Source organism: Solea solea, chromosome 17 (genome assembly GCF_958295425.1).
Source record: "Solea solea chromosome 17, fSolSol10.1, whole genome shotgun sequence".
Lineage (NCBI taxonomy): Eukaryota > Metazoa > Chordata > Actinopteri > Pleuronectiformes > Soleidae > Solea > Solea solea.
Window position 1 is genome coordinate 9,119,093 of NC_081150.1, and position 17,484 is coordinate 9,136,576.

At 40.0% G+C, this 17,484-nt stretch overlaps 2 protein-coding genes across 2 annotated transcripts; one reads left to right on the forward strand and one right to left on the reverse strand.

Annotated features, from left to right (window-relative positions):
• The first annotated feature begins 2,079 nt into the window (after positions 1–2,079).
• On the forward strand, positions 2,080–5,334 carry rsph9 (radial spoke head component 9). Its single transcript, XM_058613438.1, has 5 exons — positions 2,080–2,639; positions 2,981–3,140; positions 3,510–3,639; positions 3,844–3,987; positions 5,026–5,334. The coding sequence occupies exons 1-5, from the start codon at positions 2,257–2,259 to the stop codon at positions 5,184–5,186; spliced, it is 978 nt and encodes a 325-aa protein (XP_058469421.1). The 5' UTR covers positions 2,080–2,256; the 3' UTR covers positions 5,187–5,334.
• A 336-nt stretch (positions 5,335–5,670) lies between these two features.
• On the reverse strand, positions 5,671–9,898 carry mrps18a (mitochondrial ribosomal protein S18A). The gene is made up of 6 exons (XM_058613442.1): positions 9,722–9,898; positions 8,552–8,583; positions 8,166–8,270; positions 7,938–8,061; positions 7,448–7,526; positions 5,671–6,192 (listed from the first exon to the last, which is right to left on the reverse strand). Exons 1-6 carry the CDS (start codon positions 9,867–9,869, stop codon positions 6,048–6,050), a joined length of 633 nt encoding a protein of 210 aa, XP_058469425.1. The 5' UTR covers positions 9,870–9,898; the 3' UTR covers positions 5,671–6,047.
• Between the last annotated feature and the right edge of the window lie 7,586 nt (positions 9,899–17,484).

A 17,484-nucleotide genomic window follows, 5' to 3' on the forward strand; every position in this document is an offset into this window, starting at 1 on the left:
CCCAGAGCAGCAGGACAAGGACAGAAACAGACTGCTTCATTCCAACTATTACTTCCTTCCCAGCCAATTGGGAAACACAAATGAAGTGTGTGTGTGTGTTCATGTGTGTGTGTGTGTGTGTGTCTGTCACTCTGTGGCTTGCAACTCCAAAACTTCCACCTTACTGCCAACTCTAATGAGGTGCCATCCTGAGCAACAAGCTCAAAGTGTGTTTGTCTGTGTGAGTGAGTGGAAGGGCTGGTGAGGGGCTGTCCTTGTGTATTCTCTTCTGTGTGGGTTACTTTGTGGTGAAGTCACCCCACTCTCCCTCCCTTTTCTGGTGGTGGACTACATTAGCCAGAAGGGCAGAGGGCCAGGCAGCTGAAATCACCACTGCTGATCAAGCATGTGACTCCAGACCGAGCCCTTTTGTTTGGACAATTACAGCCAACACACACACACACTCGCTCTCTTGCGACTGCAGTGTGGCATGGGAATAAGCAAGCATGGGAATGAATAGACATTAAGAATTACTAAAACTTGGCTTGTGTTGAAAGTTTGTCAGATTGCTGGACTTGAGAAAAAGTGCCTGCGATGGTTTTACATGAAATGCAATACAACATTTGGTCAGACTTTGTTTTGTAGACAGCATCCAACCTATTTACATATTTTAACGTCTGTGGCTGGGTTTCGCCATTCAACCGGTGACGTCAAAGTGCTTACACGCACCAAAGGTTTTCTGTAGAATTGATGAATGTTCTGTCGGTGCACATCGAGCTGAAAGCAGTGGCAGCAAAAAAAAAAAAAAAACTAGCTCGGATTCAGCTGTAAAAGTGGTTAGAATTTTATAGTGAGAAAACACAAATGTGATTGGTACTAAATACTGGGCTATAAATTTAGACAGTGAGGAAATGACTGTATGAACGAAAGCGACGCTCTTCCAGCAAGGATCTCAGAGTCATATACTGTAAGGCTTCTGGAAAACATTAGCAGTGGTTGAAACTGAGACCATCCAACAAGGTGGGGCGACCAAAAACAGGATCAGGAACCACAACATGAGCCCAACACTGGCAGACGGTTCAAAATCACTTGTTGAACAAAAGCCAATCATGTTTCCACTATGTTTAACTCCAGCCAGCTTCACAACACCGACCAGGATCGGTGGCTCTGCTCCAGGATAAAACCACCAAAACAGTGTCTGTTCAGTGTCTTTTAAATAGGATTTCCAGTATTTGCTTCCTCACACGATTTACAGGATACACGGCTCACAGCAGCTGTTGATTTTAGTGCTGTGTGAATAAAATGAGCATTTGACAAAGAGTGGTAAATCATATCAATAAGGTCATGTTACAATTATAAATGCAATTTGATTTTAAAAATCAGGAAGGAGAGGAGAGAATTTTTTTTCACCCAAATAAGTGATGATAAATGAATATTTTTGCCTATTTAGCCAAATTTTCCATCCACAAGGCACAATTTATGGACCCCATCCATATTTATGTGCTTTTATGAGAGCCGACTCTATATAAAGTATCTAAAATTATTGAAATCAAAATGTGCCAGACCTAAATTACTAAAGAATAATCTCACAAATGGAGTACTTTAAGTCTTTTTTTGTTCTCCATTCATTCATTTATTTATCTATTTTATGTTGTTGTGCATGTTTCCATTTTTCTTTTTTTACCTAATGTTCTGGTGTAGTGTTATTTATATTCTTTGTTTATCTCATAATATGTTCAAATGCCTCACAGTGTTGTAAATGACAAGTTTAAATAAATAAATACATAAATAAATAATATAAAATAATGGTTGCTCTCTACTGCCTGCACACACTTGAAAGGCCCAGCCAGTCAAACCACAGACATGGGTAAATAAACATAAGATTAAAAGTAAAAAAAGAAAAAAAGAAAAAAGTAAATATAAATGCAATAAAATTAAACAATTAATTCATTGCATTTTTATTTAGCAAAAAGAGGCTAACCAGACTCTCATACATGATAATAATTCAGTTTTATATGCGGGAAACATTATGAAAACACGATTTAATTTAACGCGACACTTTCAAGCGAAACGTGTAACCGTATCCATGGTAACCACGCGCGCCCACGCACACACCAACCTCAAAATGACGTCACGCTTAGTTGCCACTTTGTATTGTTCTTACCGATATATATACATATATATATAGTGTTCTAATCACAGAATTGGACGGTGTCGCCGACATAAGAATATTCTGCGTTTGCGGCGACATGAAAGGAGAGAGTCGAACACTTTCATATGTTTAATACGTCACTTGTGTCGAGAATAACGCACACTTTGACACGGTTTGTTGACATTAGCAACCACCGTAGGAGCGTTCAGACTCGTTTGTGTTGGCTGTTATATATTCATGTGCTACAATTCGAGGAAATTCGAGTAACTAGAGTAAAAAAAATGGACTCGCAGACGTTGTACTTTTCATTGGAACTTGTTGCCGGAAGCGGCCACATTTTGAACATTGAGCAGAGAACTGCTCTGCAGACTTCACTCATGATTCTGAGGAAAAACTACAAATTCGGACGTGTCTTGTTTTGGGGCAAAATACTGGGATTAAAGGAGGATTATTTTATTGCCCAAGGGAGAGGAGAGGACGAGCTGAAGGATAAAAAGAACCTGTACAGGTAAAAGTCAATTTCACTATCTACCGATTCATTTTTCTTACCCTGTTTAAACAACTAAGCTGTTATTAATAACATAATATATTGATACATGTATCACCAGCTATAGCCAGCCATTTCAAAAACATGTTCCTACTGTGTGGCCTTCAATCAAGTCCTGGTCACATGTTTCCACCAAACCATACATTTCCTGTAGTTTACAGATTATATCAGATTTCTCTTTTTTTCTATATCTGACCTTGTTATTTTGACTAGTAGCAGACCGATGCCAACGCTGAGTATCAGCTCTGCTCATCCTTAGGGGAAATACCTTCGAATGAATGGTTCTTACCTGTCATCTGTAGCTTCAACTGCATGGATTGGTTCCTTCTGCCCCCTGCCACCAACTGCTTGATCAACGAAGTGTCCAAAGCTGCCAGAGGTCGCTTCATTGGAGACCCCTCACATGTGTATGAGCGTGTCCTCCGCATTCATTTGGAGGAGGATGAAGAGCACGAGGAAGTGGTAAGTAGTGGTTTATGATACCAATAATATCATACATACAATTCTGTGATAATCAATATATTGCAAGACAGTCATATGTTTTACTTTAGAGTGCCTATATGTATATATATGTATATATATATATATACATATACTCCTACATACTGTATATGTTTTAGCTCAGCATTAGGTATCAGAACTATTAAGAAGATAGTTGTGTGGCCACAAATAAACATATACGGTAGTAAAAGAGAGTACTAGTTTACAGTATCTCTGGTCAGCTTCCAGCAACTAAGTGTTTTTATACATGAAGTGCAAAGGACTAGGTGTGGTATTTCATGTTCATTTTTCTGTTTGTTATAACAGTAACTGGACTGTTATTTGTTTCAGGTCAAAGTTAGTGAGGAGAACAGGCTGGCGGTGACAATTCACTGGATCGATGAGGAAGCCTCTGTGGTACCACGTGGTGCATTCATCAAGAACCCGCATGGCATTGTCCAGATGAACCGCAGTTTTTGTGGTAAATTATACAAATGACTGTGAGCCTGTGTCTCACTGTGAAGCATTAACATTTGTAATTGCACGTGAAATTATCCTGAGATGCTTAATTAAAGTATTGCATGAACGTGGTTTTCTTTTAATAAGAACCAAAATGTCAAACAGGACATTGTTCAGTTTCCTGTGCAAATGTTTGAATGTACTTCACGTGTACCTTTTTTCTCAGGTCTGTCGGACTCGGAGGCTCGGAAGCTTGACAGTTTCCTTCACTTCAGGGAACCAAGAAATCAGAAGGAATCCATCCTGGGGATGTGTGAACTGAACCAAACCATTGACTTTCTGGATGTCTTGAGCGATGACATTCCTAAAGGTGAGGGCCAGAGAGCTCAGTTAATATGACACCAAAACCGTGCCACCTGTTGCTTCGTCATTTGCAACAATAATCATGAAGCAAAAGGTGACATTCAAATAAAAAGTTATTCTAAACACACAACAAGATGTTAAGTATACCATAAATAATTGAATTAATACTCACTTATTGTGCAGTAACGTAGTTTAAAGCATGAACTGATGATAATGAGTGTTGGACATGTGTGGTCACCAGCTACAGGCATTCAAGCTGTTGGAAAAAATCACACTCTGGAGGCCAATGCTTAACAAACATTGCTGGAAAAAGATTCATATAAATGCAGCTGTGATAAGCTGTGTCGCTCCATTCTGTGTACGTGGACACGATACAAACGTCTGCGACCAAACATGCAACAGATGTCTGACATGAGAGAGTTTCCACACGTGTTGTGTACGTTTGCGTGTTCTTGGAGTAGATGCGGACGTCAACAGTGTCATCGCTGCAGCAGATACTGCACAGCTGTCTCAATGCCACACTCGCTGCAGTTACTGCAGGAAAAACAGTTAACATTTGTCAAACGGGACCTCTCGGGAGAGAGCGGTGTGATACAGCTTAAAACTAGAACACAAGTGCTTTTCTCTGAAACCCTGAAGCCGTGGCTCCACAGCTTTCCACAACCTGTGTCCAGCTCTTGATTTACAGCTGCAGGTCTCACATTCTGCGGCACAAAAAACCTCCTCAATACAAACATGTACTGTGTAATTTTTTGTCAAATTGTTTCTCTTTGTGTAACAAAATCATAATCCTCAGAGGGTTTTAATGCTAACATTGAAATTCCAGTTTTTGCCAAGATCATGTCACACCCAAACATACTGAGAAACAGGTTTGACTCCCAAGTATCAAAGGCACAAAGGGCTAATTTATTTGGGTATCCCTCAGCTGCCACAACATGTGAATAGTATACTTGTCTTGGAAAATTTGACCAATTATTCTTCTACTAAGTCTTTGCAGTAATGAAGTGGCAGCCTCTGTTTACACGTACTCCGACTTTGCTTGCAGGATCATGGAGTCTGCAGTTTGAATGTGCCAGAAAAGTCTGCGTGCTCCGCAGTCTGTTGTGGCTCGGCCTGACCTTCTACCATGTTCCAGTGACGCCACATAGCGGATACATCTACATCGGCAACGGGTACAGGAATTTGGACCTTAATTTCATGCTGTAAAGAGACATCTTGAAACTTTGTTGACATTTTATCTTCATAAGTCATATGAGTTAAAGTCATACAGTTTATGTTTATAATAGTTGCACGATAAGTCTGAATGTGACGTGGTTGTGATAGGATAAAAAATAAAGAACCTTTCAGCAAATTACTTGAATAGTTCCATCCTGATATACTTACATGGAGCCGATTGTGCAGGGAAGTGAAAGAAAATTAAAAAAAAAAAGCTGAAAAATTTGACTAAAACTCTCCTTTAATTAACTTAAAATGGCCAAAAGAGGATTTAACTAAATAAGCCTCATTGTGAAAGTAAAACTGATTACAAATGCATAGGACTTAAGTTTTATCAGACAGGTTTGTGTCCATTGGTCATGAAAGTGAAAGCAGCAAAAACTGATCTAATGGCCCATGATGTGTGTATCAATGCATAGACTAAATAATGTGCAGCCCTTCCATTTAGTTCTCATTCCTATACAGTAAACAAATGTTGGGAGGCAGAATAAACAGACATTTTATTTGTACATCTGTGTTGCCTTGAGTTTACAGAGTCAACATACCACCTACTTTGAAAGTGTTACACTAACCCAGTTGTTGCTCACACGGTTGTCAGCGAGTTCACTTCAAGGGCTTGTTGGAAAAAGCCACAGAGACAAAATAGATGGCTCTGGGTGGGATTGAGCGTGATTCATTCAAAGTGGGACTCAGTGTAATAAACAAAAGGTAGAATGACAGATGGATGAAGGCTTTAGTCACTCAAAAGTCACAGGAAACTGCAGAGCTAATGAAAAGATGTGAAAGTCCACTGCGTCCTTGCATCGTGGGCCATTTACAGTTGCTGCACTTATTCTTCAGGCTTTCAGTCCTTCAGTGTTTCATGTAAAGAGGCCTGGCACCATAACGCACATTGTCCTTGAGTGCTGGGTGGCCAACAGGCATACGCTTCTTACACCATTTCAGTCCTGTTTTGTAGATGGGTTTCACCGTTTTGACGGACCAGCGAGTCAAATATCTGTAAGGAAAGAAGAGAGGTGTAAACAGAGCCGGATTAAATAAATGGACTATACTAGGCAGACTGTATTTTTTGGGCCCCCCTCCATCGATGTTATTTATGAATTGAAATCTGAAACTTACCAAAGTTACTAATAAAAGTTAATTCACATTTTACATAGTGTATAGTCTTTGGTTACGAGTTGGTTCTTTGTATGCCAAAATAAGTCATGTGTCGTATATTAAACAGTCTATCAGACTATTTTTTTATATTTATTACCGTATATTATCGTATTTATTTATATTTATTACCGTATTACTACAAGGCTCTATTAAATGCTATTAAATTATCCTTATCTTATCAATTGCGAGTGTCATTGTTAAGGCAGTAGTACTAGTAAATCACCAATAGGTGTCAGCATTGCTATGTAAACAGAGCAAATAAGATAAATGTTGCAAGCTATTGCATTTTGCAGAAAATCTTAATTAAATGTGTTGATTAAATTGAATAGTTTAATAAGTAGTCAAATATACAAAGACCAATAACATTTGCATTAAGAGAAACTGTGCTGTAGTGGTAAAGAGGTTTATGTTCATGGACAAGCATCACCTCTCTTCCATTTTCTGGTATTCAACACTCAGCAGCTCAGCTCCTGGTCTGGACTGTTCAGCAGTTTTCTCCACTGGTCTGGATGTTTCTCTGGATGGTGTACTGTGCAGTGTTGTTTTTGGAAGCCATTCTAGATTTAGTCTTAGTTTTAGTCTTTTGGACTAAGCGCTTATTAGTTTTAGTCACGTTTCAGTCATTTCTATAGTGCAGTGTCACACATAAGTTTGACACAGTCAGTTGCGGTGGTGCGCCGCAACCGACTCTAGCTCGGCTTGGAAGGGCTCGGGGCGAAGGTGGTTTACAACGAACCCCCGCCCGGACCTCGCCACGGACATGTGCACTCGCTGCGGCTTCTCCCGCCCGCCTGCCCCCAGCGCGACTGTCGATGGGAGCAGACTGTCCTCAGAACGCCCTGACAGCGTCGCGTCATCAGGACGAGGAGCATAAATCGTCTTGAAATGCTGACCAAGTCATATTTAGGTTTTGATTGTCCCTCTGTCTGGGCCCCCTGCCAATCGGGCCCTAGGCAGGTGCCTAGTTTACCTTTGCGTTAATCAGGCTCTAGGTGTAAAACACCTTTTTCGTTTTAACTACAGTGGACACACAATACATACTGAGCATTAGTAGATGATGGTTGAAAACATACAGTCACAAATGCCTACACTACCTGTTAAGCTGTGGCTTCGGCCTCAGCCTCGTTGGGACATGGCCTTCTGGAAGTTTGGGTCTGTGGTCAGGGAACAGACCTTGAACACAGAGGAAAATCAGGCAAGTTAAAGCTTGATTAGATTTACGTTACATATTAAGAACTACATTTTACAAGGAAAGTGCCATGAAAAAAGGTGGTGATGGGTTACAAACCAGTGTGAATAACTATAATGATAAGCAGATATTAAGCTTCAATAGTGAAAGCTGTAATGAATTAAATGCTTTAAAGTAATTCAATGCCTCAACCTGAATTCATGTACTGCCATCAGCAGTGTCATATTCAATAATTTCATGTGTCTCCAACACCAAAATCTTTTTGAATTTGCCTTAACCCTGCAATGGAACCCTGGTATACTGTACTCTGTGAGATCAGAGTGCAAAGAAATGTCTCTGAAACTATTTGAAACGGAGAAAAAAAAAAGAAAGAAAAAAAATGCGGGAACACACACCGGCTCTGTGAGCCATCTGCACACAGATGGTTATCTTGCGATGCTCCTCTGGGCAGAGGCCAGTGATTCTCCTGGGCAACATTCCTCCATCTGACCTGATGAACTGACGGAGCAGCAAGACATCCTAGGACAGTCAACAAAGCAAAATCAGGCCCTTTTAACAGACGGTAACATTTTCACAATATTTCGATGATTATTCAGAGTTTGCATGCCTTTGTATGCATTTACCATGTAGTTGTATTTGTGCTGTAGGTTCCATCTGTAGATAGGACAATTGGCTGTGGGGTTTGGAGGTTGTGGTCCTGACGGAACATCCACGATTTGTCCCTCAATCTGACAAAAGGTGTTACAACAGTAAGCATGGTGGCTTCTCTCAGGTTTATGTAGTCAGAGTACCATTACTCACTATCATAAAAGCTTTACTTGTTTATTCCCGAGTCCATTGTGATATTATCTACTGCTTGTTATACAGGTACAGGCCTCAGTATGATTCATTACCTTTAAGTATTTTGTGTGGGTATACAGGGTATAAGACAAACACAACCAAAATACAACTGAAAATCAAACATTCATGTGCAATTGTCAGTTTCATCTCCCAGCCTCCTTTTACTCACCATTGTTATTTTATTCTCTTGCTTCTCGACCACTGTCAAAAAACCAGAGTAAAATAATAAATATTAATCACAAACAAATCTTGCAGCACCATTTTTAAACCACCTTCCTTATCTATAAAAGACAGTTTTGAAAATGTCAGTTGCAAGTAATGAAACAATGAATTTGACAGCAAATAATTTATAATTTTACTTAAATCTCCAGCTCTTTCTACATTTAACAAGATAACATGTGTCAAGGCACAGTAAACATCAACTCATTGAGGCAACAATTTGTGTTTCATTAGTATCTTCGATAAGGAAGATATATTTTGTACAGATGTCTTGTACAAGAAGGGCCAAAGTGTATTAAGGACTTTCTTGGATTTATGTATGAAGGATTTGGTGAAACTATAATCCATCATTGACAACAACTCTCAACCCTAACACAACACTGGAAACTTTAAATGGCTACTTCAGCAGCAGACTGTGAACATCCTTCATACCTACTGCAATCAGACTCTGATACACCAGTACCAGGAGTAATTTATTACACTGCAGAGCACCATCATTGTTATCATGTCAAGCTACTACTGTTTCTTTAGCTTCATTTCTCAAATTATTCCAATAAAACGTCATCAGTATTGATATAAATCTGTGACACTGCACTTTTTAAGCAAATTTATTTAATTGTAAAAGATGTGGGACTCCATGCCCTCCATGTTGTAAATGTTGCCTTGGTACAAAACACCTGATTCAAATGAATGGGTCATTATCAAGCTTTTGCCTGATGGATGGATCGAAATAAGGGTAATATTATCTGTGAATATTCTTCTTTTATATTATTTTAATGCTCAATTTGAATGCGATCACAAGCACATTTCTTCTGTGTAAAATCACTATAGTATTGTCCAAATTAATCCTAAATATAATGTGTGAGGCATCATCTACTCTTGCGTTCACAGCACAATAAAAACAGGATGTAGGACTGTATTTACACGACTGAAATTCATCACTAGTTTTCTAGATTGCATTTGAGATAAATCTAAGAGGAGACAGTTCTCCCCGGAGCTTGTGTTAGCAGCAGCAGACTTCTCTGCACTCAGATGCCTGCTGCCTGTCACTATCCTCATGTTAGCATTCTAGCTAATACCCTGATATGCTAAAACCGTTACGTTTGCAGAAAAGACTTACCTTGGCGAATACCCCTGCTCTGGATAGTCAGAGCGGACAGCTGAGGAACATGTATCGTTTGAAGGGAGCCCAGAGTTGAGGTTGTAGTCCCACATTTTAAACCCGTAAACGAGGTCCAAACCGACCTCAACACACTGCGAAGCGCCATGTTTACTTTTTGACCTTCCCCTTCGTCGCTTCCTGTCTCATAGTCTCGCGAGAATACAAACAGCGGCCCCCTCGGCGAAGAGCTCCCTCTGACAATGGTGGAGAAAACCCCAATAAAGTCTCAATACAGTCAACAGAAAGTGAGTTATAAATGGACACAAACCATGTTTGTTAGTGAAATGTGTTTGTTATATATGAACATGAAATAGATCCAGATAAATACATTCACTTTTGCCTCCATGGAGTATGAGGCTACGCCAAGAAATGCTGAAAAGACATCTTAGCTAGCCCGTATAAGACAAGCGAGGACTTCCACCAAAAGCAAGAATTACATCTAGATAAAGCTAAAGCAGCTCCATGAAAGATGGACACTTTTCCATGTGCTTGTCTCCAAACAATGTGTCGGCAGATGAAAATAAATGCAGTCAACACAACAGAGTGCAGGATGTACAGTATCCTTGGATCCTAGAGATTACTAGGAGATGTTTTCTTCCTCTTTTGCTTTGTTTAGATGCCGTGAGTTCATAACAAATACAGCATCACTGTTTGTACCTGTATTCATTCTTGGATCATCAAAAGGAAATAGGAGAGGTATTACCTAAAGCAGCAGTGCAGGGGCATAGCAAACTTTTGTTGCACAAGGCAAACAATACAGGTAGACTAGATTCTTCATGTTCAGATAAAGAGTCTTGCAGAAGATAAAGAGCTTGATTTTTGATAGTGTTGTCATGAAAACACTATGCCATTGTCTGCCTGTCATGGTTTTGTTTGCTGGTTTTCAGTATTTACCTCAAGGGTTTATCAGTTTGAATGAAGGAGGCATAAAAAAAGACAAGGTAGGCTGCAGCAACAGGTAGGCTGCTGGAAAAACAACAGGAAAATAATAAAACTAGAGAAACACACAATAAACATAATGGGAGGATCTTCATCTTCATAAGTTTGGTACCTTACAACAATTTTCCTTTTGGTTGTAGGTCTCAATTTTCAAAATAAATGAATACAGAAAAAATGTTTTGTTTGTCATGCCTGTGCAAGAGGATACATATATGTGAGTGCAAATACACAAGCAGCTTGAACAATGTGACACACACACCTGCAAAATGTTGACCGTTGGCGTTGACGTGCAACAAACATGAGTAATGATGCAGAAGAAGCTGCATGTAAACAATACACGATGTTCAAAAAGTGGCTTTGAAAAATGTTTAATAATAGAGGAAATGTATTCAGTATGTTTGAAGCCACCAATGCACTGAAACAGAAACTTGTGTTTATATACCAAAAGACTCAACTCAACAAAGTTTTCCACATCAAGTATGTTTTTGTATTATTTTTGTACACAATGTAGACACTTTATATCCGGATTAGTTATGCTTTGTTATATCCCTGATGTTGTTGCCTAAGTAAAGATTAAGTTCCATCAACAGTTCGGATATTTATAGAACAACTTAAACGTGATACATAATATGACAGTAACATTGTTGTTGTTCCTGGTTTTTTTGCACTTTTCCAGGAGGTACACCTGCACAAGAACGTGTGAAAACACCGACAAGACAGTGGCAAAGAAAACTTCAAACAGGTAAACATGGATGTAAAAAATGCATTTTTTTTTTAAATACCCTAAAACCAACTTCACTCAAGAGTAATTCATTCCCTGTGTATTGGCGAATTTAAAACACATCTGGGACTGACGTGAACATCCCTTTGACTAAATTGTGGATGGGGCATTGTAAATACATGTTGTGCACTTCACCGTCATGGCCAAAAATCTCAATTACCATCTTAAGTGTGAAAACCAAATGTGCTGCACACTGAGATGCAAATGGGCTTGTCTACAGATCAAAGTGGACATAGAAATTACCACTGCCTGCCTGCTTTCTACAAAGGAGACATAGCCTCAGTGATTGGGTTCCTTTGTCAAGGACACCTCGCTGTCGCATTCTTTTAGAGGAGCCCGAAAAATAGCATTTAAAGTGTCTGGCCACCACCTTGCAGGCTTTGATATTCAAATGAAACATGGCTCTGTACAAACTGACGCCTCAGCTGAGGAAAGCAGGGGGAGAGTAAATCAGATAGGATTTCCCCGAGATGAAAAGAGCTCGTCTGACATTTTCACAGCAAGCACTGAGGGACACTGAAGAAATGTTGGTTTGATGTCATGGTGGGAAGTTATTGCTGTGTGGAAAAGGTTAGCATTTTCACCCCTGCCTCCCTGGATAAACTGCTGAAACGCAGCGTGGAATGAGCAGATGAGCTGAGGCTGGAGGGAAGATGAGTGGGCACAGTCTCATAACACAACAACAAATCCAACCCACCCTGCCGCATTCCTCTTTTATTGTCACACAGTTTGTTTGGCCTTTAATGTTTTGGTGTAGACTGAAGAGCCCCCGGTGATCGGAGTACAAAAAGACCTGCAAGAGGGCCAGAATAATGTGAGATCAGAGTAGTTCTATTTAGGGCAGGAACTATATTTAAAACCACTAATTAAACAATCTCGCCGATACACCATAGCTGTTTAATATCTCTTTCTGTTGTACAGTATGTTTCCTTAGGAGAAGATTTTTAATAGTGAGAACCAAAGGGTTTTTGTCAGAATATCTCATTCCCTTGCAGGTGGAATGTGTGGCTTCGCTTCAATGAAATTGATGGGCAATGTCTGGTATGCAATTAAGGCATAGCTGTCACTAAGAGGCTTTCCTGGGTGATTAACTTGTAAGGGCTTTTGCGTCCAAGGAAGTCAACTGAACACAATTAGCCTATTTTTAAGGAATGGGTTTTAGTTTAAGGCCCTCGCATTTAAAAAGAAGAAGAAAGACGTTTCACTGAGGCAGACAACTAGAAATCAGGACACGGCTTTAATCGACCAGGGAGTGAACCACATTGTCCAGAGTGACATTCAGAGTTTCTTTTCATGGTGGGTAAAGTTTTCCTGCAAGTGACGTGATTCTTTATCCGTCCAGGTGTCAGTGAGCCCCTTATCTTCCGTTTCTCACCTCAATCACTCACTTCCCCATACGTGTCTGGGCGTACGTGCTAAATGGCACTAGCTTCTCCAACAAATTCACTGCTCTTTAAATAGGCTCTTATTCCCACTTTCTCTCAACTTGGCCCCCAGAGAGTGGCAGCCTCTGTATTCTCCTTGTCACACACACACACACACTCAGCCTGCCTGTATAAGTACACACACATTCTCAATAAAACGCCAACCTCTTCAGATGTTTGAAAACATTTTTGTATTCATTCTCTGCGTTTTCCTTCCTGCTGGGATGGAGTTTTTGTTTTAGTTTGGAACTGGCGCTGCACCTCCCGAGGTCCGGTCCAGTCTCCTTTGGCTGAGCTGTGTTTTTCTGACCCTTTAGAGGTTCAAACTCGAAGACTAAAAACAAGGAAGTCAATTAGAGCAGAGAGTGAGTAAGATCTAAAATAGTACAAAGAGACGGCTAATTAGTTTTCACCAGGGTCACTGTCACTGATCAGGAGTTCTCTGCTCCATCTGCTGTGGATTAAAGAATCATGTTTCACCTGTAGGAAGAACAACCAGAAATATAACTTGTGATTAATATAAGCTCACAGGGATGTTTTTAATGTGATGCAGGGATATCTCATGCTGTGCCGATATTGTAGTATTGTCCAGATTAGTTTCCCACCGTAGCTGCCCCTGCTTTTAACTTCCTCCTTGTGCATGTTGCTATGATGCCTGCAGCAGGATTCTCACATGGACCAGATGGTTTCCAGCCAGCTGCAGTCCTCTTTACTAAAAGAGCATCCTCCGGTGGTGTCATGTCATGTGACATATGCATTGACCATTTATGTTTACAGAGCTGCCAATTCAAGTCTAATCAAATCAGTCCTGTTTGTGGAAAATTGCAGTACCAAGTGCTTCACATGATGTCACACACACAAAAAGTAATTACAACAATGTTGCATTGAAGGAAGTCCACTGAACAAAATTGGAATTATTTGGAAAACTGGTCGTCCTGTTTGGTTAATTTGACTCTGAAAGTATTGCTGGCTATTTTGACCACTTGGAGGCAGCACAAGATGCTGTAAAAACAACTCAAATCAATGGTAAATATTAAGTCTCATTTGCTCTCTCTATCCTAATGTTTGACATCTGTGACGAAGGAATGTTTTGACACTCTTTTCAAAATTTAAATCATTTTATTCATGAGATATGCTGCTATTGTGCCAGTGAGTGAACACCAGTTCTTGGTCGATCAACCTTGCTTCTTCAAAAAATGTTGTCCGTTCATGTCAGGGTTATTTCTGTCCATTGACCTACATACAAAATGAATTGTTGACATTGCAAATCCACGTCTCATCAGGCCTATTTCCATAACAGAATGATTTGGTGATCGTCATCCACCAAAAACGGGTTATTGCCCAGTTTTTATTGTGTCAATGACACATAATCTTTCATCTGTATCTGCAAAAGTATGCCTTTGTGTTTATTTTAACTGTCAAATAAAACCAATGAAGCATTTACAGTTTATAGCATAATCTCCACTGACATTAACGTGATAAGTGAGTGTTTCTGAAATCCAATCCATTGTTTTAAATGTTTTCTAAATAGAGATACCACTATAAATTCAAGTATGTCCACAAATATGTGCGGTGAAGGTGTGGTAATGTCTCTCCTTCAACAATTCCATTATTACATGTGCTGGTTGCCATAGTCATACCTTGCCATGCCCCTTACAATGCTTTATAACATGTTAAAGACAAGTTGGGTATTTGTTTAAATGCAGGCTCTTCTTTCCCAAGGTCATCTGGCACATGATAAAGTTGTAGGCCAAGCGGAGGGGTTGAGTGTTTTTGAGCCTCCAGTGTTATTCCTAGTTTGGCTGTAACATTGCAAGGGGTTTAAAAAGGTACTGTAGATGTATATGACCAAACTATTTAGAAAAGCCCACACTTAAGGTTGCCAGGATTGGGTCCTCTGATTTGAGATGAACGATATAGTGACTGTTTGAATCCAGGTACACTACAGTTCCAAGAAAGGATGATATGATCATGAAAAATAACATAATGACATGCTGAGAGTTCATGACATGACTCACCATGTCTAAGATATTCCTCAGCTTTTGTCTCTCAAAATGACTGACACTGGGTTAATATAATTGCTGAGTATAGTCGAGACAGGTTTAGCCCAGCAGGGGGCAGTAGTGATTGTCAAGGGAAGCAGACTGCTGCTTCAGTAGAGCTGTCTTGTCCCTGTAGCAGCAAAGTCATCAAGACCTTGAGGATTAAATAATAAAGCTCATTCAAGTGGAAGTTATCTCCATGGCAAGATTTCACAACTTTTACAGCACAGTATGTTTCCCTTGTTGCCACACCTCTCAAGCCATTAAGATACCAGTCTATAAACCCTTATATGATTATGTTGCACAAATGTAAAGTGAAAGTTATACTATAGGAAAGAATAAATAATCTCCTGTTTGCAACTGTAATGAAAATACTTTATCAGTAAATGATTTTTCCCTTCAGAGCAATGTGTTTTCAGACCAAAGAAACTTCTCTAACCCGCCATGGGGAACATGATCTTTGTCCCTCTTCCTCTTCCTTTCCCGGTTGGGGGTCATTCATGAAAACAACTTGAGACCTGCTTTTTTTCTTGTTTTTACTGCCGTCTTTTTTGTTGTATTTTTTAACACCATGTCCAATACATCTTATCCCCTGAATGAGAACGTAAAAACCCTATGTTCTCTCTCCGTTTCCCCCTGTGTGTGTGTGTGTGTGTGTGTGTGTGTGTGTGTGTGTGTGTGTGTATGTGTGTATGTGCCTTGCCCTGGTGGGGAGAAGTCGTACAGTCAACGGCAATCAGTCAAGTGTTCCTCCAGTCCTTATGCATCAGGCTTAATTAGGAGACATTCATCGCACAAAGAGACATGATGCAACAAAAGAGTGGACGCTGAAAAGAAGCAAACCTGAAGTCCTTCCATCTCCCATTCACTCGCATGTACGCCTTTAAGGACTGGGCAGTCAAACACAAGGCAAACTCTCCAGTAAAATTCCAGCACTGAGAACTTGAAAAAGGACAAACAACTTTTTCCCAGAGCTGCTTGTTGGTTATGTTTAATGCTTTCCATTTACACTAAATAGTGACATCTCTACGTACTGACCAACTGTATGCTTTGTGGTCAAGTTTCAAGTAAACAAGTACCATTTTTCAGATTTTTGGACTGGCATTTGCTGACAGCTTGGCGGAACCTTGTCATGTCCATTGTGGCAACAAGTACAGTTCAAAGTGCCCTACACAATGAATATGCCCACTTTTCCCATAATTCTCTTTAATCGGTTGGCACAGGGATACATTTACAGGCCCATTATGAGTCATTGTGCCTCATGACATCTGTAGCAAATCCACGAGGGAGCTAATCAACCAACAACTTTTTTTATAGAGCTCAGGTAGCTGATGTCACGCAATTGCTCATGCAACACCCAAAACAGTGCCATTTGGGAAGGAAATCACACAGTTCAAATCCAAAGCTAATGTAACCAGGTCACCAGGAGCAAATAGATTGATCTGCAAGATGAGCACAGATTCACAGTTTCAGCAATGCTATGAATACAATATAATTATTTCTCAGTACATGCATGCAGTTTTCAAACAACATGTTTGCTTCTGTAGGTTAAAGTGTTGAGTATTTAGTGACCTACCCTTACACTTGAACCATAGCACAACCCTGCCTCTCATAAAACTGGAGTGGAACCCTAATTAATGTTACTGGTAAAACCTGTGTTTGCCCTACTTTTTCATTTTGGGAAAAAGTAGTAGACTGAATGAAAAAAAGTCTACTACACCAGGTTTAGCAGGTCAAGACATGCTTAAGCATCACATACACGTGTTGTTAGTTAAACTCATTGAATATATAAGACCAAGACATTTCTGTCACGCCATTCCAATTCAAATGCCAAAGATCACAGGATTTGAAAGAAATTAAAACAACAAAACTGGTGGTGCTCGAAGACTTCTGCACAGCACTGTTTGCCAGGCAATATCTCAGGCAACTCTTAGCCAGCTGCATTCATAAAAAGTGAAGATGGTGGACAGCTGTTGTGTCCCAGGATGCCAGCACAAAATGTTTGTCCCCAAGCATTTTACTGGATCATGCTGGATCATGGAGCATTTTACTGGACCACCAAAGTTCCTGAGAGGCAAGGGAGCTATGGGAATCCACAGATTCTGCTTGTGTAGTGATCACTTCATATCAGGAACACTAACTAACTAACTAACGCTAATTTACTTTAATATCTTGTTTACATGATTTTATTGCAATGTCTAAACATTCTCTGGCGTAGGATGAGTGAAACTTTATCAGAAAGCTGAAGGTGTCAGGTTTCTGTAGGTGTCAAATAATGTCTGCTCTAGCTGTTTCCATACTTATGAAAAGCACCCAGGGGCATTGTAAGGCTCAGTCTGTCAAGTTCTGCATTATATTGCTCAATCCCTGTAGACACAGTGAACTCTGACGGCTTGAAACTGGCTTTGGCACCGTTCATTTTGCAGAAGCTTTTCCTGTCACCGTGGCGGTCTTAAACAAACATCATCATCTGCCTTCATCTTGCCCGATCCCTTGTGTCCTCTTCTGTTACAGCACCTGTCCTAATTTCCTCCT

Bases quoted from the DNA above. Each gene is read 5' to 3' on its own strand.
- rsph9 (XM_058613438.1), top strand. From the start codon at position 2,257: ATGTTTAATACGTCACTTGTGTCGAGAATAACGCACACTTTGACACGG. The intron at 3,640-3,843 runs GTAAATTATACA...CTTTTTTCTCAG, and splicing joins GATGAACCGCAGTTTTTGTG to GTCTGTCGGACTCGGAGGCT. The intron at 3,988-5,025 runs GTGAGGGCCAGA...CTTTGCTTGCAG, and splicing joins GAGCGATGACATTCCTAAAG to GATCATGGAGTCTGCAGTTT.
- mrps18a (XM_058613442.1), bottom strand. From the start codon at position 9,869: ATGGCGCTTCGCAGTGTGTTGAGGTCGGTTTGGACCTCGTTTACGGGT. The intron at 8,584-9,721 runs GTAAGTCTTTTC...GTTTTTTGACAG, and splicing joins GAGCAGGGGTATTCGCCAAG to TGGTCGAGAAGCAAGAGAAT. The intron at 8,271-8,551 runs GTGAGTAAAAGG...ACCTTTTGTCAG, and splicing joins AAGAGAATAAAATAACAATG to ATTGAGGGACAAATCGTGGA.